This window comes from Oncorhynchus keta, chromosome 34 (genome assembly GCF_023373465.1).
Source record: "Oncorhynchus keta strain PuntledgeMale-10-30-2019 chromosome 34, Oket_V2, whole genome shotgun sequence".
NCBI lineage: Eukaryota > Metazoa > Chordata > Actinopteri > Salmoniformes > Salmonidae > Oncorhynchus > Oncorhynchus keta.
The window spans coordinates 42271566-42296221 of NC_068454.1; the positions used below are offsets into that span (position 1 = coordinate 42271566).

The 24656-nt window shown below is 41.8% G+C and overlaps 1 protein-coding gene across 2 annotated transcripts; it reads right to left on the reverse strand.

Annotated features, from left to right (window-relative positions):
• Nucleotides 1-2743: 2743 nt before the first annotated feature.
• On the reverse strand, nt 2744-24033 carry LOC118367166 (ubiquitin carboxyl-terminal hydrolase 37-like). 2 transcript variants are annotated; one of them, XM_035750272.2, is made up of 24 exons: nt 23775-24033; nt 18370-18577; nt 18060-18225; nt 17832-17920; nt 17623-17738; nt 14830-14907; nt 14470-14558; nt 14197-14290; nt 13920-14075; nt 13538-13669; nt 13138-13261; nt 12816-13039; nt 12455-12572; nt 12237-12316; nt 11856-12020; nt 11604-11654; nt 11294-11429; nt 10943-11168; nt 10537-10697; nt 9605-9665; nt 9352-9467; nt 5896-5965; nt 5454-5592; nt 2744-4848 (listed from the first exon to the last, which is right to left on the reverse strand). In XM_035750272.2, exons 2-24 carry the CDS (start codon nt 18541-18543, stop codon nt 4758-4760), a joined length of 2856 nt encoding a protein of 951 aa, XP_035606165.1. In that variant the 5' UTR covers nt 18544-18577; nt 23775-24033; the 3' UTR covers nt 2744-4757. The 2 variants fall into 2 exon arrangements, with proteins under 2 accessions (XP_035606165.1, XP_035606164.1); XM_035750271.2 differs by lacking the exon at nt 23775-24033 and adding an exon at nt 22796-22981.
• Nucleotides 24034-24656: the final 623 nt, after the last annotated feature.

Here is a 24656-nt window from a genome sequence, read left to right on the forward strand (position 1 = left end):
CCTCAGGACTACCTGGCATGATGACTCCTTGCTGTCCCCAGTCCACCTGGCCGTGCTGCTGCTCCAGTTTCAACTGTTCTGCCTGTGCTAACTGTCCCAGACCTGTTATTTGACCATGCTGGTCATTTATGAACATTTGAACATCTTGGCCATGTTCTGTTATTATCTCCACCCGGCACCCCTCACAACCTGGTTCCTCTCTAGGTTTCTTCATAGGTTTTGACCTTTCTAGGCAGTTTTTCCTAGCCAACGTGCTTCAACTCCTGCATTGCTTGCTGTTTGGGGTTTTAGGCTGGGTTTCTGTACAGCACTTTGAGATATCAGCTGATGTACGAATGTGGAATTTAATGTAATTTCAATGTGTACATAGTTCTGATGATTATGTTGAAATTAGTGATGTAACAACAGGTTAAGTCGATGTATTTAAGTTAAAGTTTTACCCTGTTGACAACACTGGTTGAAATGCGATAAAGTAGGCTACTGGCTGACATTTTTCAAATCCAATGTATTTTCCAGGTTGATTCTGCGTCACAATACGTTAACAAAATACATTGAAACGATGTTGATTCAACCAGTGTGTGTCCAGTGGGATATGAAAATGTTTCAATGATTGAAAGAATTCTCTTTTAACAGTTGTCTATCTGTACTCCCAGATGCTGCAGAAGGAAAGCTACATTCTGAATGAGCTCCTCAGATTCACCGGCAGACACTTGGTGCCTCTGACCAAGACAGGTGACCGACCACCAAGAATAACCACCTGTAATGGAAGGACTACGGAATTAATGGACTTTTGCATTGAATGGATTTTGAAACTTGCACAGACGACTCCTTGACCATTAATTAACTGTCCATTTCCAAAAGTGACAGTCACGGACCATGTCAGCCATTTTATGATTGTTGATGGCCTATTACCTACGGAACTAGACAGACTACTCTATTTTCACAATCAAACTGCACTACTGACTGTGGACACTACTTATAACACGACATTGATGGTAATAAAAAAAAATCTAAAACTGGTTTTCGCATACATTTTTATTAAAATGCACTCTAGGAAGAATCAAATACTGGAGCCTGAACAAGTAAAAAGCTCTGCTAATCCACTTTGCATTCCATATCAGACACTCACGTAAACGTGAGACCCGTTCAATCTCCTCACTTAATGCAAGCAGGAGACCAGAAAATAGCTAGCCAAACCCTAATCTTAGCAAAAGCATGTCTAAAAGATGTGACCTTGTCAGATGGAGAGAAGAAAAAAAGACATCTGACCCGACATTTTAAAATTCTTTGCTAAAATAGACTTAAAAATATACGCAACATGTAAAGTGTTGGTCTCATGTTTCATGAGCTGAAATAAAAAACGGAGAATTTTTCCATATTCACAAAAAGCTTATTTCGCTCAAATGTTACACCAGCTGTGCCAGGAGGAATGGGCCAAAAGTCACCCAATTTATTGTGGGAAGCTTGTGGAAGGCTACCCAAAACGTTTGACCCAAGTTAGACAATTTAAAGGCAATGTTACCAAATACTAATTGTGTGTATGTGAACTTCTGACCCACTGGGAATGTACTAGGATTAAATGTCAGGAACTGTGAAAAACTGAGTTTAAATGTATTTGGCTACGGTGTATGTAAACTTCAACTGTATAAACTACCAGGTCTTTACTGGAAGGCATTAGGATCAGGTATTTCAAAAGTTTCTTGCCCAGGGACCAGCAACCCTGGGACCACCCCATCATGTTAACCAAAAAAAAGTAACATCTTATCAGTTGAATGATAATGGCTTGAAGTAATCAACTTTTTTAAATGTTGAGATTTGGTAAACATTTATTATTTTGACCTAAACACAGTTCATTGGAAGAGGAAGTGTAAACTTTAGTCTATTAGCTAGAAAAGGTAGTGTACCTTGGTGGCATTGAGAAAATGTTGCTGCTGTAAAACAATTTATCAATTTCTCACATTTTTACATTGAGCTGAGAAAGCTTTGCTGTTTTGATGCCAAACGAGCATTTCTGGAAATTTGCATTGAGCCGAGAGACAATTTTGCAGTTTTAAAGCTAATTTCCTGTAATTCTATGCATTTTGCCATGGCTAATGCTATGTTCCTTTGCACAAACATTTTTTTTTTTGTTATCAATAGGGACGTGCCCTTGAACAGCCGTTTTTTCTGACTTTTATTTGATTGTTAGTTCCCAAAAGACAGCACTATAAAAAAATAGAGTTCAATATATTTTCTGCATGCTTTCAATCTAGATAGTTTAATTTGGGTAAAAAAAAATAAAAACACTTATTTTATTTTTTAAATCGCTTCTCCATCCCGGAAATTACCACTTAAGATGGCCCGTCTAAGAATTGCTCTATACAGAAAAGAAACCTGTAATTTGCTCCAATTACAAATTTCCTCCAGGGATAGTTTGAGATTTTGTCATGAAGCCATTTATCTACTTTCGAGTCGGATGAAGAGCGACAGCTATTTTTGCACACGTTGTAATTTCGCTAATGCTAGATAGCGTTGGCTCATGAAACTACCTCCCAACTTCCATACTAGACGCAGACATAAAAATGGTATCCACAATTATATTCTGTTGCAGCTAGCGATATTCATAAAATAATATTTCACCCCGACGCCAAAAAATATCTAAATATTTTTCATCCAAAAAAGAAACAAAATATACAGACCCCAGTTTGAAAACCCCATACACTAGGGAACCCCTATGATTGTAAGCTTACAAAAGACAAGCGACTGTTTAGCTTAAGATTTATAAAACATTAATAAAACAGCAACAAACAGTCCATAAGTAAATCAGTGAAAGAAATTGCAAACTTCCTTTATCACCCAACTCAAATGAACAAACTTGAAACAAATACAAGCAGAATTGGCAAATCCATCCCACAAAATAAATATTGCGCCACGTTTTGCGGCATACAGTGCATTCGGAAAGTATTCAGACCCCTTCCCCACATTTTGTTACAGCTTTATTCTAAAATGGATGAAATAAATACAAATCCTCAATCTACACAATACCCCATAATGAGAAAGCAAAAGCGGGTTTAGATTTGTGGTGTGAAAATGAACTATCCCATTTTACATAAGTATTCAGACCCTTTGCTACGAGACCCAAAATTGAGCTCATGTACATCCTGTTATCACTGATCATCCTTTATGTTGATACCAGTTGGAGTCCACCTATGGTAAATTCAATTGATTGGACATGATTTGGAAAGGCACACACGTCCATACAAGGTCCCACAGTTGACAGTGCATGTCAGAGCAAAAACCAAGCCATGAGGTTGAAGGATTGTGTCGAGGCACAGATCTGGGGAAGTGTACCAAAACAGTTCTGCAGCATTGAAGGTCCCCAAGAAAAGTGGCCTCCATCCATTCTTAAATGAAAGAAGTTTGGAAGCACCAGGATTCTTCCTAGAGCTGGCCGCCCAGCCAAACTGAGCAATTGGGGGAGAAGGGCCTTGGTCAGAGAGATGATCAAGAACTCGATGGTCACTCTGACAGAGAGTTTTCTAGAGTTCCTCTGTGGAGATGAGAACCTTCCAGAAGGACAACCATCTCTGCAGCATACCAATCAGGCCTTTATGGTAGAGTGACCAGACGGAAGCCACTCCTCAGTGAAAAGCATATGACAGCCCGCTTGGAGTTTGCCAAAAGGCATCTAAAGGACTCAGACCATGAGAAAAAGATTATTTGGTCTGATGAAACCAAGATTGAACTCTTTGGCCTGAATGCCAAGCCTCACATCTAGAGGAAAACTGGAACTATCCCTACAGTGAAGCATGGTGGTGGCAGCATCATGCTGTGGGGATGTTTTTCAGCTGCATGGACTGGGAGACTAGTCAGGATAGAGGGAAAGATGAACGGTGCAAAGTATAGAGAGATCCTTGATGAAAACCTGCTTCAGAGTGCCCAGGACCTCAGGCGAAGGTTCACCTTCCAACCAGAAAACGATCCTAAGCACACAGCCAAGACAATGCAGGAGTGGCTTCAGGACAAGTCTCTGAATGTCCTTGAGTGGCCCAGCCGGAGCTCGGAAGTGAACCCGATTTTACATTTCTAAAATCCTGATTTTGCTGGTCATTGTGTGTGTAGATTGATGAGGGACAATTTAAAAAAAAAAAAAAATTTTTAGAATAAGGCTGTAACATAACAAAATGTGGAAGAAGTCCAGGTGTCTGAATACTTTCCAAATGCACTGTATAGAACAAAAAAAGTACACACTCCTTACCCTGAACTATATTTTAGAATACATTTAAATTATATTGGAAATAAAAAGTAAAAATCATACAATCCAAGGAGCACCAGCATCAAGCATCTGACACATACTATTTAATTTCTTAAATGCATGACAGTTAATATCATGTGTGCCAAGAAACACTATATTACAACAACAAATCATAGAAAATTAAATAAAGAAGCCTGAAAAAGTTCAGGTCTAATATATCTCAGGGTTTAATAAACAAAGAACAGTCTCTTTTCTTTCTTTTGAGAGCACCGTCTCTCATTTCTGAACAGACCTGGCGAGAAGGACGTTGGCTGTGTGTGCTGACGTCTGAGCCTGCCTTCGCGACAGAAGCTACCATGGCCTGTTATTTTGTTTTAAAAAAGCACAAAGTGCCTGAAGACAGAAAAATGTAGATGGTGATCAGTAGTACTGGAGAAAGGTTCTCCTTCATCCCAAACCCGACCCATCTGTTGGGGAGAGCTCAGTGTGTTGGTTGGTGTGTGACTGATGACAGACTAGTGGCTCAGAGGGGCTGCAGGACAGTCCTCCCTGCCTCAGAGGCTCCTCCACTGGCCCCTGTCCTTTCTAGCTCAGACAGCTCCTCAAACACATCCCTGAGGAGAAGGTACACACACACACGCACAGCAGTCAAGGCACAGCTCACTGAAACAAATCTACACCCCTTACAGTGGGTTCCAGTGCATAATATGATACACACATTACATTAAGTTCCCCACAATATCTCCCATCATAAGTGAATGTACAACTTTAGTTTTATTAATGTTCTGATATTAAAACCCCACAGCAAACTTCTAGTTACCAGACGGTTTCACTTTACCAGTTAATTTGTTTCTGACAAAACAGAAAGAAATTTCAACAAATAATATTTTCTTATAGCATGAAAGACAGGATATTTTGTTCCAGCTTCTGCTCAGAGTTGCCAATCGTATGGACAACCCTGCTTACTAGAGCTGGGTCTCTCTCAGCCTCCACTGCATTATAAATCAGTCACACAGACAGACTGGTATAGGGCATATAGTGGGAGGCTGGTGGTTTTTCCCTTACCATAAGAGAACAGAGTTGTGATCAGTAGGAGACACTGTAGAAAAACATTTTGCAACTGAAAATGAAAATCTGCTTCCGTATTGGACAAATTTCACATTGTTGCCCTAATGAACATAACCCAGCACACAACTGAAACTGGTAGAGGGAGACTAACTTGTGCATGTAGAAAAAGATGTATCCGCTGCGGTCGCGGTCTCTCTGCACCGTGGCCTCTTGCGTGCGCGACACATCCAGGTCGTTGTAGGTCAGCCACGACTGCTTCTTCATGTCGTACACGTCGCTGATGTAATGGCCTGAGGGCCCGGAGATAGAATTATAGGTTAATATTGGACTACAAATATACAGTGTTGCTGCCTCAGCTGACAAATTTTAAATTTATGCTTTACATTTTTTAAATATTTTTTTTTTTTACAGATTGATTCTGTGGCTCCTGCTAACACCGTAGTGTGTTATGAGATCAGTCGATACCAAAACAAAATCATAACATTCACATCTCTTACTCCGCTATTTGTGTTTACCAGAAATGAGTGCATCTTGTAGCTTGGCCATATACTGTATCTTAGCAGACTGTGGTCTATAGGCAGGGCAGTGCTTACCAGAGGAGGAGCTGCTCCCGATGTGACTGACTACACTGATCAGCCGGAACGAGTTGGCCAAGTCTCCACTCTGGGAACAAGAAAGGAAGGTGTTCAGCTGGGCCGTTTCTCCCTACTTAATCTTAGACACCCAGAACTAAATTGGTGCGAAGTTGTGCCAGATGCTTCATTGAGTTCTTGGGGGACATGTTAGAAAAGACACTAACAAGACTAGCAAAGACTCCACTCATCTTGGGCGATATACCGTTATACCTGAGTATTTTGAAACACAGACGGTATGATTTAAACCAATTATCGAGATGATTGCCACTGACAACCAGCCATTCACAGTGGTGTCTGTCATTGGTTTTCAGCGGCTGATTACTCTTGCTGAACCCCTGTACAGGATCAAAGAGGAAACATTTTACTGCACAGAAATGCAAGATAAAACACATGAGAGTTGAGATGAAAGTGAAGTATCTGGTGGCACCAGTGAACGCTCCACACATGGCATTCACAACTGACTGCTGGTCGGGCACAACAGAGTCCCTGATGAGCCTTACTGGACATTTCTTTGGCAATGTTTGAACAAGAAAGCAGATTGTGCTGAATGTCAAGACTATGACTGGATCACACACAGGAAACTACATCAGAGAGATGTTTTTGACCATGTTAGAATACTGGGACATCCACACAGAATGTGTAGTGTTGGTCCTCAGGGACAGTGGGGCAAACATGGTGAAAGGTATGAGACTGGCAGAGCTTCCAGACTTCAGCTACAGTGCACACACCCTACAGCTTGTAATCAATGATGGCCTATCCAGTCAGGCAGCTGTGCTAGACTTTAATGCCATGTTGAAGAGCTGTGAAACTCACTTTGACCACTCTGTACTGGCCAAACAGAGGCTGAGGTCCATTCAGGAAGAGCTTGGGCCTTCCCAAACACAGCATCATCCAAGCAGTTTAAACTCGCTGGAACTTAACACTACACATGTTGCAGAGGATGTTTGAACAGAGGCGTGCACTGAATGTGTATGCAGGTGAATACGGACACGTCAGCAGTTTGTCTGCTGACGTGTCTACAGTGGGACATTGTCTCCAACTCAATTGAGAGACTGGCACCTAAGGAGGCGACACTGGAGATGAGCCACTCCAACTCTACAGCCACACATGCATCATCCCCACTGTGTCGCTGCTGAAGCTGCAGCAGGAGGGTTCTTCTACTCAAAACTTTAAGGAAGACCATGTTGGACAGTCTGACGAGGCGGTTCTCCAAGGCCGAGGAGACAAAGTGCCTGGTGCTGGCAACTGTCCTAGATCCACGTTACAAGAGCTAGGCCTTCACCTCAGGGACAGCACTAGAGAAAGCAAAAGAGTGGCTGAAGGAGGAATCTGGCCTACTAAGGAAACCAAATCCCAGAGCCACAGCAGAAGGGACGAGTGAAGAGGAAGACCCAGAACCAGGTGCAAAGAGGTAAAGAGTCCGGAATAGATCAGCCACCCAGTCTGGTGGACAGCCTCTATAAAAACTGTGCATCGTCTATAAAGGCTAGACTCTCAGCCTAACAGTCAGTCAAGACTGGTGGGCTGACAGTCTAACTATTGCAAATAATGAATCGATATTAAATGAAGACGATTGTTTGAAGAAATGACCAAGTCTCTCTCAGTACTGAATTTCCACGACACCCGTCATTGACAGAAAGAGCAGCTTGCCTTTGGAGTGGTGGAAGCAGAATGAGGACAGATTACAATCACTCAGAAAGAAGTTTGTCCCCCACCTTCTCCGGGCCCAAGCGAGAGAGTGTTCAATGAGGTGGGGATCATTTATGATAAGCGAAAGAGCAGATTGACAGGGGAACATGCAGACAAGCACTGCTTTCTGCACTACAACCTAAAACTTCTTAACTGGGAATATTGAAGACTCATGTTTAAAGGAACCACCAGCTTTCATGTTCTCATGTAATGAGCAAGAAACTTAAACGTTAGCTTTTTTACATGGCACATATTGCACTTTTACTTGCTTCTCCAACACTTTGTTTTTGCATTATTTAAACCAAATTGAACATGTTTCATTATTTATTTGAGACTAAAGTTATTTGATTTATGTATTATATTAAGTTAAAATAAAAGTGTTCATTGTTCATTCAGTATTGTTGTAATTGTCATTCCAAATATATATAACATTTGGCTGATGAATCGTATCAGCTTTTTTTTGGTCCAGTAATAATCGGTATCGGTGTTGAAAAAAAAAAAAATCATAAAATCGGTCGACCTCTAGTACACACCATTGAAACTGTAACTTCTATTTGCAACCACAAAGATAGCCGCCGGTCCACCCACCGTCAACTTAATTGGTCATGTGTATTCTATTATCTACATTTCTATGATTTCAAAATCTGTTTCCTATGGAGGATTGACAGTATAACTTAAAACAGATATTCCCATTCAAGGTCAACATTCTACGATGTGTGCACCATTTTAGTACATTTCATCCGCCAAAATAAGACACCTACCATGTATGCAAGAGCATGCTGTGTTTCAACCGATGGCAGGCACAACAAACACCTCAGATTATGTCAAATAGTCTGCGCATCTCCATGCATAACTTCTAGTGGTTGATCAACTGTATTGCAAGCAAATATTGTTATTTTGGGGGAAATTGAGGTGTTTGATGTATGGGAATTATAGTAATGGTAGGCTAATAAAAACATTAAAACGTAGGCCTAATGATAAAACAGATGCATTTGCCGTTGGTAAGGAGATCACATAGCAGCATGTTCCCTAATATATTTATTTTGCTTTTATTATATAGGCCTAAATCATAATCATATTGCGGGACATGTCTCCTTTTCTGACATCACTGGTTTATTTCTGCTACACAACAAATATTACGCTACCATTTAGCCATCTCTCATTCAATAGCCAAGCATGCTTGAAAGTAAATAGACCGGTAGTCTATTTAAAATATTTGACGGTATTGTTTGGCTACAGTATCGCGATAGGAGTGCGACATCGTAGCCCATTTAATCTCAGAGCCTATACGAAAGCAAGAGAAACAAAATACTGAACAATTTGTATTTTCCATAGAAGTGTGGCCTGTAGCATTTAATTTTAAAATATTTAAAAACATTCTGCCCATACTTCTACAGAAATCTGATCAAATTGCATTTTTTAAAGAAACTATCATGGTCCAGTTTCAACATCTTCAAATCATACAGCAAATGAAGATGTTTTTGTTACCATAAAATTGCATTTTCCAGGCGGGGCTGTAAAGCTAGCCACGAGTGCACAAACATCGCAGGGCTCTGATTAAAGCAATGAAAACATGCATATATGTTGCATACGACAGTTTGAGAAATCCCAATAATTTGTTGCCACGCAAATCCTAGGAATTTTGTGAAATGTATGCAGTTGATAAATGACACTAACCTGGTGAAGGTTAGTGTGAGGGAGAAAAATAGGAGGGAGACTTCGTACCTCAGCATTTCTCTTCAGATCCTCGGTCTCTGCTTCGCTGTACTCCATATCCAGCACCTCCTCGTTCCCAGAGTCCTCGTCTGAACACAGCAGCTCCGGCAACGAATTGTTGAACTCTGGGACGGCGGAGAAAAACGAGGGAGAATCAAGACATGTAAAAATGTGCAAACATACACACACACACACACACACTTCTTTACTTCAGTGAAGCTGCGTATTGGCATAAAAAGGGGGAGCAGTGTCTATGCTGTACCTTGCAGGCTGAGCTCTGTGGCTCTCTTCAGGTCGTCGTCCTCCCTCATCTCTTGGGCTTCCTGTAGGAGAAACCACACGTTGCAAAGGTCAAGTTTGCATCGTGGTGATGCAATAACCAGCTGTCCTGTCCGGCTCTATCAAAGGTTCACATAGGTAACATTGGACCTATAGTTTTTCTTCCCACCTTTATTTAACCAGGTAAACTAGTTGAGAACAAGTTCTCATTTACAACTGTGACCGGTCCAAGATAAAGCAAAGCAGTGCGACACAGAGTTACACATGGAATAAACAAGCGTACAGTCAGTCAATAACACATTAGAACAAAAATTAAGTCTATATACAGTGTGTTCAAATGGCGTGAGGTAGGCAATAAATAGGCCATAGTAGCGAGGTAATTACAATTTAGCAGATTAACACTGGCGTGATAAATGAGCAGATGATGATGTGCAAGTAGAGAAACTGGTGTGCAAAATAGAAGAAAAGTAAATAAAAACAATATGGGGGATGAGGTACGTAGATTGGGTGGGCTATTTACAGATGGACTATGTACAGCAGCAATCGGTTAGTTGCTCAGATAGCTCATGTTTAAAGTTGGTGAGGGAAATACAAGTCTCCAGCTTCAGAGATTTTTTCAATTTGTTCCAGTCACTGGCAGCAGAGAACTGGAAGGAAAGGCAGCCAAAAAGAGGTGTTGGTTTTGGGGGTGACTAGTGAGATATACCTGCTGGAGCACATGCTAGTAACGGTGGGTCTGAGCTCAAGACAGATTGTTTTCTTGTGGATTACAAAAACATTACAGAAGCATTAGCCTACATTACAAAAAAACGTTGGTGAACCACCAACATCAGGTTTCCCCTACAGTAAAATGTCTAATGGTAGAGCTGTATAGGGGGTCTCTCTCTAATGTCCTTGTGTGATGTTGAGTCTTACATGCTCCTGCAGGCTCTGGGCCAGGGCTTGCTGCAGCTCCTGCTCCTCCCTCTCCTGCTCCAGGCCATACTGCTGCACCCAGTCCAGATCCCCCTGCACCCCCTCAGGGGTTTGGTTCTCCTTGTTCTCGTCCATGGTCAGGTCCAGGGAGTCCAGCACGTCTACACACACACACACAGATACACACTCTGTTTTGCAGGAGTTGGTAAAACCAGAGGCTTCTGCATGCGTGTTGTATAATTCAAGTTTATAGTCTTAAAAATAGCATAGTTCAATGAAATGAATGGGCATATAGTAAGTAACTACAGAGAGCTGTTTTGGTGTGTAGTCTCAAAATAATTTTAGTGAACTGTTTAAGCCTTTCCCTCCTGGCTGGTGTGTCTGTGTTTCTGAGATTGGTGGTTACCTGCAGACGGCTTAGTGTCCGTCTCCAGCAGGTCTGGGCGGTAGTTCATCTCCTGGGCGTCTGCGTCGCCGAAGCCCGTGTCAGGGCTGCTGGTTGGCTCGTCCTCAGGGGCGTGGCAGGAGAGCCCAGCGTCCTGGCGACTCATCTCCAGCACCGCCGCCAGCATTTCCTCATCGTTGATGCTGTTGAAGTCTGACGCGTCTGTGTGGTGGACACCTCGCTGGACCTAAACACAGCCAGAGCTCATCATGTCACACGCTAAACACAGTGTTCTTTCAACCTGGCCCCGCATGTGTCAGCGGTTAGGGTGTAGTAATGTATATCCCCCCCCAATCCCTCTGGTGCCCCAACCTCATCTGCTCTGTCGTCGGGCAGACAGTCGCTGAGGCGGCGCTTGCGGCTCACCACCTTCCGGCTCAGCTCCTCCTCGCTGTCAGAGTCCACCAGGATAGTGCTGGAGCTGCCCCCCGCCTTCAGAGACAATTTCCTGGTGGAAGGAAATGAAAACAGTAGTTAGAAGAACCAAACATCCACACTTTTGCGCCTCACCAAGGAAACATTGGACTTACAGTGAACATGATCGGCCTTCCTGGGTTGGATGTAAAAGTGAGTTAGTGATTCCATGTTGTTAGTGATTCCATGTTGTTAGAGACTGGCTTACCGAAGTAGTGAGGAGGAGTTCACCGACTGGGAGGCCTTCAGTGTTCGTGACCTGTACAATGTTTTGTTTTTTTAAATATATAAAACAGAGCGTGGTAGGTTAGAAAACAAAATATTCACGTGCTGTGATAAATGTCCAAATAACGTTGAAGATCCGTCTGTGTGGTGACTTCAAAAGAAAAAGTGAACATTGTCCCAACAATTTGACAGTCTCCAAGTGTGCTTGTGTGTGTGTGTGTGGGGGGGTTCTTACATGGCGGCGTTTGCGCTCCAGCCCAGACTGAGTGGGGGGCGAGTGGCGTCCGTGCAGTGGGACAGCAGCGTGAGGTAGCGGGGGATCATCACCTGCTGGCCTAGCTTACTGTTCAGTGACAGCTGGGCGTTGAAGCTGTAGCGCTTCAGGTGCAGAATCAGAACTCTGCGTGAGGGAAAGGATAGAAAGCAATGTAGGGTTACCACTTTCTCATTCAATTTGGTCATAGCAATGGCCCAAATGGCACCCTACTCCCGTGCACTATATAGGGAATAAACGGCAATTTCAAATAAGACAACCCAGGTGAATGATCAGCTTAGTACGGAGTTGGTGTTCTTAACACCAGGGCTAAAGATCCCCGCTGTAGACAAATGGGAGCACCTGGGGAGTCGGCTGAATTTATGAGTCACTGTCGCCACTTTCCCACTGCACTTCTCACACGAATACTCGATTTCCTCGATCTGGAATACACAGAAAGAAAATTTAACTCATCTACGTGATATTATGATTTAAATACTATGTGGACTGTTTCATTGCCTTCAGTGGATATATATATATATATGGACATGTGGTGGTTTGTGGGGACAGTGGGCACACACCCTGAAGAAGAGGTCCAGAGAATCCTGGATGGACCGGAGAGGGATGGTCTTCTTCCTGCGAGGCAGGTCAATGGACAGGTCGTTGAACTGCTCCCGCTTGGTCACCACCTCGCCACAGCTGAAACCACACATAACAGCACAACCTTTGTTATGATTTGTCATTAATAACATGACATCCAGTGAGTCTTTAGAACAATTTCATATGCTTTGTAGAGGTAACATCACAAAAACTAAAAGGAATGGACTCAAGAGAAAATCTTGACATATTTGTATGTAATGGAGATCCGTTATTTTATTTACCATCAAGGAAGAGACTTACCACCCAGGAATCCACAGTCTGAAAAGGGGGCAACTCACTTACTCTTTGCAGGTGATGGTGTGCTGCACCTCAAACTCCATGTTAACCACCACAGGACAGGTGTAGATGCGCGAGGTGTTCGCTTCCTCCCCGGGCCGAGCTGCGGCCGCCTGCTGGGGAGGCTCATCCCACGCGGCCGCAGCCGACTCGCTTTTCCAGCTCTTGTTCATTTTCTCCACGTCCTCCTTCAGCTGGTCCAGGCACTGGCTCAGAAACTCATGGGCATCCTATAGAGAGAGAGAGAATGAGGAAGTCACCATGTGAGTGAATATACAGAGCCGCGTAAGAGTCTAAATGGTGGTGGTGTTAATATTGTAGGTCTTACGTTCTGCATGTATCCGGAGAAGCGCTCGGCGGTGGAGGAGATGGCACTCTTCACTCTCCTCAGCAGGTCTTTCTTCACCTCGGGGCACGAGATGTCCTTCTTGGCCAGCAAGTGGGCAAAGCGTCTGCATGCACAGGGAGAAAGGGAGGGAGGGGGGGTCCATAAGGGCGCAGGGCAGTTGCACAAGTCAACTAAGCAGTTAATTTGGTAAATGACATCACTAAGCCACCAAAACAGATTTTTAAGAGGTGCATCCCTTGGAAAAAGTAGAAATCTTTTATGTTTAAGAAGAAACAAGGTGAGGACATCTGAAGAACTGATCAAACTAATGACAGTTTCCTATATTCAGTTATGGGGTTAGCTGAAGAGGCTGACTGATGAAACACTAACAGCAGCCTACCTGAGCAGGGCGTTGAATGGGACCTTCTTCCATGGGATTCCCTGCTTCAGAAGATCATTGGAGAATGATGGCAGGCTGAAAAGAGACTGGAGGATGGCGTTCATGTAACACGTGTTGCCCAGGTTGGAGAATCTGCAGCAAAGATGTTAAGAGGACATTTGAGTTATAATCTATATCCGTACCACCACTACAACCATTGGTGGTAAGAATACATGTTGTGACATGGAAGTGTCTGTACTGGCATACTGATAACAAGCCAGAACAGTTACAGTAAATGAGTAAATGACTAACTTCTGGTAGTTAGGCAGCACTAGAACAGCTCCTCATTGACTATGGAGGTTAACTTCAGAATCACCACTATAACCCTGAGGTGTCTCCTTACCCTTGCAGTGGAGGCTGGGGCTGGGCCAGAGTGGACGGTCTCGGTTTGTTCCAGCCACCGTAGTCCAGAGTGGGGCGCACTTTCTTTAAGGGGGTTGAGTGATTGGGTAACATGAGACTTCTCTTAGCCGAGGTGGTCTGGGATGTAGTGGATGGCCTGTGGGGGATCAATGTTGAGGAACTGAAGGTGTGGCAGCATCTTAAAAATACATTCTAATGCATCATTAACAACAATGGAACAACCTGGTTAAATAAAGGTAAAACATTTATTTTTTTACCTGTCTAGAAAGGATTGACTCGCGTAGTAATCTTTGGTCGCCGATCGGCTGCCGTAGAATGACGTGGGCTGAAGTGGTGCCTGGACCAGTGAAACTGTTGGCAAAGCCAGACAGTTATCAGACGTGTACATGACTCTGCAACAAAATTTCCTCATGGGGACAATAAAGTCAGTAATGTCAGGTAACGACAGGGCGCCTGGAGACGCTTCTGTTCTAGTCTGGAGAAGGACATCCCCACTTAGTATGTGTAGCAGACTGACTGAGGGTCTTCACCTGAGCTACGGTTCTCCTCCGCCTGTTTCAGCTTGTCTTTGCAGCTCAGCAGAAATTTCCTGGAGGGGTCCGACGTGGCCTTGTTGTTGCTGATATAAAGTAAGATTAAAGAGAACAGTTTAAATTAAGTGGAGCACAATGGTTTCACTACCATTGCCCCAAATTTATTTCCCATGGTATAATAGTGTTCATATCCCAGTAATGGTAGCAGTGTATGGTGCATTCCTGGTCAATATCGGTCAGTGGACTACAGACAAGACATTTTCATAAGACAGCATTTCAATTCCTAAATTGACAGGAAGGGATGTGAAATCAACCCAAAACTTTGCTTGGTAGAGTAACATATTGCCTTTGTCATACCTGGATGAGTCATTCTCCTTGGGGTAGTCCTCAGTCAGGTCACAGTCAAAGATGTGGAGTCTCTTCCTCTTCTCATTCCTGAGGGGACAAACACAGCATTAAGATTGGTTACGAGACCAATAAATACATAAAAAACTAATGCCACTGTCAAGTGTAGAAATGTTCTCTCAGGGGAAAGGCTAGTGAGAGGGGTGGAGATTTGGGACAGAGGTTGTGTTGCAAAGTGGTCCTGTGACTCATTTGGTAGTGCATTGAGATTACAAAGCCAAGAGTTGTGGGGTCGATTCCCGTTGGGGCCACACATGTAAAATGTATGCACGCATTACTAAGTCACATTGGATAAAAGCGTCTGCAAAATGACATGCAGTGAGGTCAAAAAGCGTGCCCTGCGTTGCATATAATCTGACTGAGCTTACAAGCATCTAAGTATCTGACTGAGTGGTGGTAGGCAGAAGCAGGAGCGTAAACATTCATTCAAACAGCACTTTCTTTGAGTTTTGCCAGCAGCTCTTCGTTGTGCGTCAAGCATTGGCGCTGTTTATGACTTCAAGCCTATCAACTCCCGAGATGAGGCTGGTGTAACTGAAGTGAAATGGCTAGCTAGTTAGCGTGCGCTAATAGTGTTTCAAACGTCACTCGCTCTGAGCCTTCTAGTAGTAGTTCCCCTTGCTCTGCATGGGTAACGCTGCTTCAATGGTGGCTGTTGTCATTGTGTTGCTGGTTCGAGCCCAGGGAGGAGCGAGGAGAGGGATGGAAGATATACTGTTACACTGGCCTACACTGGCCTATAAGAACATCCAATAGTCAAAGGTTCATGAAATACAAATGGTATAGAGGGAAATAGTCCTATAATTCCTATAATAACTACAAACTAAAACTTCTTACCTGGGAATATTTAAGACTCATGTTAAAAAGGAACCACCAGCCTTCATATGTTCTCATGTTCTGAGCCAGGAACTGAAACGTTAGCTTTCTTACATAGCACATATTGCACTTTTACTTTCTTCTCCAACACTTTGTTTTTGCATTATTTAAACCAAATTGAACAAGTTTCATTATTTACTCGAGGCTACATTGATTTTATTGATGTATTATATTAAGTTAAAATAAGTGTTCATTCAGTATTGTTGTAATTGTCATTATTACAAATAAAAATCGGCATCGTCTTTTTTTGGTCCTCGAATAATCTGTATCGAAAAATCACAATTGGTCGACCTCTACCAAGGAGGTTAAAGTTTAGACCGTCAGCTTTAATTTGAGGGTATTTTCATCAAGGATTGGAACCGGTTCAGTGAACAGAACACCAGAAAATAACATTTGTTAAGGAACAGAATAAGAACAAAAGTGATCTATACTAGAACAGAACCGTTATTTGAAAGGCATGGGAACCGGTTAACTTCTTTGGGACTGGGGGCAGTATTGAGTAGCTTGGATGAATAAGGTGTCCAGAGTAAACTGCCTGCTACTCAGGCCCAAAAGCTAGAATATGCATATAATGAGTAGATTTGGATAGAAAACACTCTGAAGTTTCTAAAACTGTTTGAATGATGTCTGAGTACAACAGAACTCATAAGACAGGCAAAAATCAGAGAAATAAATCCAACCAGGAAGTGGGAAATCTGAGGTTTGTAGGTTTAAGTCTTTGCCTATCCAATATACAGTGTCTATGGGGTCGTATTGCACTTCCTAAGGCTTCCACTAGATGTCAACAGTCTTTAGAACCTGGTTTCAGGCTTCTACTATGAAGGGGGAGCGAATAAGAGCTGTTTGGCAAAGGGGTCTGGCAGAATGCCATGAGCTAAATCATACACATGGCCGTGAGAGCGAGCAGCGTTCCCTTTCATTTCGAAAGACAAAGGAATTGTCCGGTTGGAATATTGAAGATTCATGATAAAAAAACATCCTAAAGATTGATTCTATACATTGGTTGACATGTTTCTATGAACTGTAATAGAACTTTTTTTACTTTGTCTGAACTAAGTGCTCACGCATTGTGCATTTGGATTACTGTACTGAACGCAAACAAAAAGGATGTATTTGGACATAAATGGAACAAAACAAACATTTATTGTGAAACTGGGATTCCTGGGAGTGCATTCCAATGAAGATCAAAGGTAACTGAATATTTATAATTTGTGACATCTCCTTGGTTGGAAAATGGCTGTGTTTTTCTGGCGAGGAGCTGACCTAACATAATTGTATGGTGTGCTTTTACCGTAAAGCCTTTTTGAAATCTGACACTGCGGTTGCATTAAGGATAAGTTTTTTTTAATGTGTGTTTAACACTTGTATCTTTTATCAATGTTTATGATGAGTATTTCTGTAATTTGATGTGGCTCTCTGCACTTTCACCGGATGTTTGTTTGAGACGACGCATTTCTGAACATAACACACCAATTTCAAATGAGGTTTTTGGACATAAAGATGAACTTTATCGAACAAAACACACATTTATTGTCTAACATGGAGTCCTGGGCATGCCATCCGGTGAAGATCAAAGGTTAGTGATTCATTTTAACGCTATTTCTGTCTTTTGTGACACCTCTCCTTCTTTAGATAATGTATGTCGTCACAAGATGCCCAGTGCTTCAAGCCAAATCTCTTCCACCCTCTCTCCCCACCAGCAAAATTGTCATTGCCCTACACTTTCCATCACGTATGTAAACAGCTCACTGGGCTTTAGCTTGCCCGCTCCATAGCACACTGCTCTGTCCACACCGCATGATTGGTGAAGTAATTTAATGTGGTGCTAAAAAAAATATATGATTTCCCTCTGTAGGAGGGAATGACTACCTGTTCTCAGACAGCCCACTGCGGGCAGGTGTGGAGGTCACTCTGCTGGGGCTACCCAGGGGCTTGCGGGTTGTCGTCTCCTCCCTGTTGTCCACAATGGGTCGCCTGGGTGTTGTCTTGATAAAGAGGCAGAGTTTAAGTGGATGAGCTTGTCAGAGGTACTTAGTGTGGTTTTAAATGACAGGTGTATTTTAAACGCAATTATTTACCTGTCGTTCTCCATGCGGACTAGTCTCATTCTTTACGGATCGATTCCCGAGCACACCAAAGCTGGCACTTCCCTGGGAGGTCTTTAAAACTACCAGAAAACAAACACTGACTTTCCAGCAGAGGGACTGGTCCACAGTAAATCATGCTGCAACTTTAAGAAACAGCTTACATAAAAAATATTAAAAAATGTAAGACTTAATGATCTACAATTTCCAATAGATTGTTACCGGTTGATTTTCCATGCTTCAGCTTTTCAAGGTATTCTTTCATTTTCTCAGCCACAACAGGGGGAACCCTCTCAAGGGTGACTATGCTGTCATCCTTCAGAGTCACCACAATTCGTCTCATAGTGTGTATGGGCTGCATCACGACATTATTCACATTATGGTTGAGCTGAAAGCATAGAAATATATAATGAACATATACATTCAGACTGCCTTAACATACAGAATTTCTCAGCTATTCAAGTCCAATGTAAGCATGCAATTTTGTTACATGAAATGAGCACGTATGGGGGAAAACACTATTACACAATACCTGGAAACTTTTGGCTGCACCACCGGCACTAAACTTCAGGCACAGGTTGACTTTGTTATCCTTCTCAAGAACCTCAAAGGTCCCCTCCTTCCATCGAGTGGTGCCCACATCTATGCTGTTGTAGCGGATTTTGACAACAGCACCACTGGAGAGTTTGGGCACTGCAACTGCCATTGGTGACTGTCAGGGTGGTGCTCTCCAAAATAACCTTAATGGAAGGGAAAAGTAGAAGGACATATTCTTAAAATATATACAGTGGCAAGAAAAAGTATGTGAACCTTCTGGAATTACCTGGATTTCTGTATAAATTGGTCATAACATTTGATCTGTTGTTCAGCTAAGTCACAACGATAGGAAAACAGTGTTTAACACACAAATGATTGTATTTTTATTGTCTATATTGAATATATTTAAACATTCACAGAGTAGGTTGTAAAACGTATGTGAACCCCTAGGCTAATGACTTCTCCAAAAGCAAATTGTCCAATCAATGAGACAAGACTTGAAATGTTGGTTAGAGCTGCCTTGCCCTATAAAACAAACTCACAAAATTTGAGTTTGCTATTGACAAGAAGCATTACCTGATGTGAACCATGCCTCGAAAGAATATTACGAATTGTTGACTTGCATAAAGCTGAAAAGGTTTACAAAAGTATCTCTAAAAGCCTTTATGTTCATCAGTCCACGGTAAGACAAATTGTCTGTAAATGGAGAAAGTTCAGCACTGTTGCTACGCTCCCTAGGAGTGGCTATCCTGCAAAGGTGACTGCAAGAGCACAGAGCAGAATGCTCAATGAGGTTAACTTGAGTGTAGGGGGCAGGATTTTCGATATTGGCTATAAAAAAAAAGTACCCATATGAAACTGCCTATTTCTCAGGCCCAGAATATGCATATAATTGTCAGATTAGGATAGAAAACACTCTGAAGTTTCCAAAACTGTCAAACTATTGTTTGTGAGTATAACAGAACTGATATCGCAGGTGAAAACCTTAGGAAAATCAAAACCAGGAAGTGATGTTTTTCCTGAAAGCTCTCTATTCCATTGGATGCCTTGCCTACATTTAAAGGGATATCAACCAGATTCCTTTTCCTATGGCTTCCTCAAGGTGTCAGACTTTAGACATAGTTTCAGGCTTTTATTTGGAAAATTAGCGAAAAGATAACATCGTGTCAGTGGATAGCTGGGTGTTCGCAGAGTTTTGCATGCGCAACAGTGTGGGGCAGCCATTGTCTCTCCCTCTCCTATTGAAAAAGCGACAGTCCCGGTTTATATATTATCAATTATATATTTTAAAAGCAACCTGAGGATTGATTATAAAAAACATTTTACATGTTTCTGTGGACATTACGGATACAATTTGGAATTTTCGTGTGCGATGTCGTGACCGCTCGAGCCTGTGGATTTCTGAACATAACGCGCCAAACAAATGGAAGTATTTTGGATATAAAAATATTTATGGAACAAAAAGGAACATTTGTGTAACGGAGTCTCATGAGTGCAAACATCCGAAGATCATCCAAGGTAAGCAATTTAATCTATTGCTTTTCTGACTTTCGTGACCAAGTAGAGGTCGGCCGATTAATTAGGGCCGATTTCAAGTTTTCATAACAATCGGAAATCTGTATTTTTGGGCCCAGATGTTAAAAATTATTTTTTTTACACCTTTATTTAACTAGGCAAGTCAGTTAAGAACACATTCTTATTTTCAATGATGGCCTAGGAACGGTGGGTTAACTGCCTTGTTCAGTGGCAGAACGACAGATTTTTTTACCTTGTCGGCTCTGGGATTCAATCTCGCAACCTTATGGTTAACTAGTTCAACGCTCTAACCACCTGCCTCTCATTGCACTCCACAAGGAGCCTGCCTGTTACACGAATGCAGTAGAAGCCAAGTTAAGTTGCTAGCTAGCATTAAACTTAACTTATAAAAACAATCAATCATAATCACTAGTTAACTACACATGGTTGATGATATTACTAGTTTATGTAGCGTGTCCTGCGTTGCATACAATCAATCGATGCAACGCTGGGGGATGATTTAACAAAAGTGCATTTGCGGGAAAAAAAGCACAACTTGCACGACTGAACCTAACTAACCATAAACACCAATGCCTTTCTTAAAATCAATACACAGAAGTATATATTTTTAAACCTGCATATTTAGCTCCCTTCCATTTTCAGTGGAAGGGACTGGGAGACTAGTCAGGATCGAGGGAAAGATTAACAGAGTTAAGTACAAAATAGATCCTTGATGAAAACCTGCTCCAGAGCACTCAGGACCTCAGTCTGGGTGGGCCTATGACCTCCCAGGCCCACCCTTGCCCAGTCATTGGAAATCCATAGATTAGGGCCTAATAAATTGATTTCAATTGACCGATTTCCTTATATGAACTGTAACTCAGTAAAATCTTAGAAATTGTTGCATTTATATGTTTTTGTTCAGTACAAGTATACGTTTTCAAAATGCATACTGCCTTCAGCTCTTGCAAAGTGGTGTGTGACATGCTGATGAAGCCTGCCTTCTGCTGCGGTTTGATCCCACGTTCAAAACAACTGGGATTTTAGTGCATTCAAGACACAACTGGGAAAAATTCTATTTGTATGGTCCTCCAACACAGAATGCCAACTCGAGTCTCTTTCTAGAGCTCTGACATGCGATGTAAAGATCACGGACGCCATAATTTGACTTCATATTTTTCCCCAGAGTTCCCAATTGTCTGGAAAGCACCACAGGATGCTGCAGCAGCAGCTCCTACACTGTATGATAGATTTTCCACTCAAAGGCCTTGTATCTGTATGCATGTGATAAATAAGATACATAACGAATATAGCCTACTGTCCACACGCGGCAAACTAATTCCACTAAATTAACCTATAGATCGATAAGCACAACCAGTCAAATGTATTTCCATCAATGAATAGGCTAAAAAGCATCATTTCGCGATGGGATTTTTCCCCTTCTTCTCCCGGACAATTAGCCCGTGCCAATATTATTTAGTGGCTTTCCTAAAAAAATATCTGACAAAAGCCAGCTATTATCGGCTAGGAAACCTTCAGGTGGAACAGGGTATTCAGGTGGCACAGGGTTGGGAGTATTTTTGGCACTCTAGGTCTAATTAGTTGGACTACTGAATACAGCATAACTGTGACATACAATTGGTAATTAATAACACTGCTTTTTGTTCATGACCACCAGACTTTAAATTAATGGGTTTCACATGCTGTATTTAAACAAATTAATTCTTTATAGACTAATTAGCATATTATATTACATTTCTAATTTGCAAAGTCAGAAAGCTTACTTTCATAAATTGTTTACTTTCAGTTTTGCATAAAGCATTTAATATTGGTTAATAATATGACAATCCTATCTTAAAATGGACTTAATTTACAGCAATTATTTTGTATAATATTGCAAATTCATTTCATAAAAAAAAGTGTGCTACATCAGCCCGGACTATGTCGTAACAATATGGCCACCCTATCTTCAGATATTGGACATATATTGGATGCTTTATTGTCGACAAGGGATTATCAATGACCTGTCCGCGACCCTTTTCGGTCAATTGAAAATAAAACATCTCAGCAATAGTAAATCCTATCCTCATGAAATAAATTGTTCTGTGTTCCTGAAAAGCTGCTCTACAACATGAAATACTTAGTATAACACCAGAACCAAAGTTTAATTAACACCCAACACCCTAATTGTGGCTAAAGTTGCAACATAGGTAACATTATTGGTAAATCTAATTGCTGAAATTTAGTTAACAAATTTAGTTGATTTGCATAGGGAACTAACGTTACAGATGGGTATGCTCTCAGATAGCTCTGTAAATGTAGGGTTTAGCTGGATGTCAGAATAGTTTGCGTTAGCGTTAACGCTACCTGGTTAATAATTGAACTGGCATAACGATGTTTAGCTACTGCAACGTTATGGAATCGATTGCATGAAAATATGATGAGTTTATAGATTCAACTGTATCACCTACTTGTTCAATGTGGACGGTCAGATCAGCTAACGTTAGTTGATAGTCATAAGAATCCAACTACACGTTACTGATGGCTAGCTAGCTAACTTAACGTTATATCAGTTCTGGGAACATAGTGGGAGGACCCAACCATTACACGCGGGTCAGTTAACTAGCTAACGTTAAGCGACTGTACAGCTAACGTTGGCTTGCTAACAAAACGGGGCCAACTGAATTTTATAAAATGAGATTGATGCCCCCGATCAACTCAGCAAAACAAAACTGGATAGTTGCACATTGAACCTAGTCTAGCCATTTCCCCTGCACGATAGCTGGCTACTAAAAAGGCCGAGGATGTAACGTCTGCTAGCTAACTAACTGGCTAATTTGCTTGTTTGCCATTTGATGGAGGTGAAAACATCGTCTAAACTTAATTACAAGGCAAAAAACACTTACCCGAATGAAATATCCCTGAACCGAAACTTTTAAAATATCAAAAAAATCTCTCTATATAAGTCCTAAGGGAGTAGTAAATTGTTTTTTTTGCCGGCATTCGGTGGCCCCAATATTATTTTGTTGACAGTGTGGTCCACACACACACGACGTTTTCCTACCGTACTCGATGATGGCGGGAATGTGAAAATGTAAAGCGGAAATGATATAGAGGAACCAAAGAGAATGATAGAGGCCTCTACTGGCCAAAAAGGGGTCGTATTAGCCTGAGCATCGCCATTGCTGGTTTGTTCTACTTTGAGGAATTATGGCAGACTACTGGTGTATTGCCGCCACCTACTGTAAATGGTAGTGAAACAAAATTATATCAATCGCGGGAAAGGGGGTCCTGACACTTTTTTTTTTACAACATTTTTATTATTAAAAACCCATTCTACTCCTTCACTCACAATTCAAATAACTTCCCTACACAGGCTCAGGGGTCTGTGATGACCATGCATTGTAATACCTCTGCTGTAAAATCCCAATTTCCCCAAAAACCCTCAATCGCACTCACGACGATGTCCATTTCCTCAGCTTTTCCACCTTCTTTAAATGCAACATTTCAGATTCCCTCTGTTGACCAAGTAATTGTCTCTAGTGTCTCTACTCCTACAATCATTAGTTCTTCAACATCACTCATTTCTTCCACTCTTCTCAATGCCTCCGGATAGGAGACATGCTGGACAGCCCGTATTCTTGCCACCTCTGTCTCCTTCACCCTTACAGGACACTTAAGAAATTTGGCCGCATGTTCAATTGCAGAATTTAGGCTCAGCTGGCATACGATAGTCCTCCCTTCTACATACACTTGACACATGGCCATATAATTTGCAGACACAAAGAAAACGTATCATTAATTCTCATTAATTTACCCAATGCATCCACGATTTTTAGAGACTTCAAACGGATCTCTCAAGTAACATTGATCCAAAACACTTACTTGGCTTGGATTCCACTACCACTTTTCTTCTCTTATATCGTTTTGTATTTGCCATTGTAAATCCAATATTTTTTTCCTCTCATCTCCACTAGACACGCAATCTGATTCAAACAAAACATCCGCTTCCTCTATTTCCCAACCTTGACCTTCAGTTACAACTACCACAGCCAAGTCCCCATTGCAGGCTTCCACCATTTTCATGTAGTCAACTGGGTGGGACTTCCAACTGCATTTGCTGATCCCTCCTGGTGACCCTGTTGGAGTCATGTCCAGGAAGGATCAGCCAATTGTGAAGAAGAAAATTGACTACTTCAAAATGGAGATTGCCTCAATGGCGCTGCCCATGCTGTCACATACGCAAAACAGAGATACTTTTGAGTAGATGGCAATTTCAATGGGTAAAACGGTGCATTCTGGGAAAACTCAGACAAGTAGATATCTTCTTCAAGGAATGGGAGTCAATTGGATGCTAGCACAAAAAGCCAACATGAGCATGAATTATGTAAACAAGAAGCTCAACATTACAAATCGTTTCCAGGATTTTAGATAATTAGCTTTGAAATCGTAAAATTACATACTTTTGAGGAAAATAGGCAGATTTCTCAACTCATTCCCTGACTTTTAGACAGGATTGCGTGACGGACGATAGGCTTAGCAACCGCTTGGTGCAGCACAACAACATGAATGCAATTGGTCGACAGTCTGCTGGGCGGGGGGCGTTATATGATTCACTATTCATTTCCAGCTGTGATTCTTATCTCCTCCTTTTCTAATATATCTGGCTATAATGGCACATATACAAAATTGAGTCCTCTATCACTATAACAAGAACACCTATCTCAAGACCCTTTGCAAACACAAGCTCAGTGAAATCAGCATATT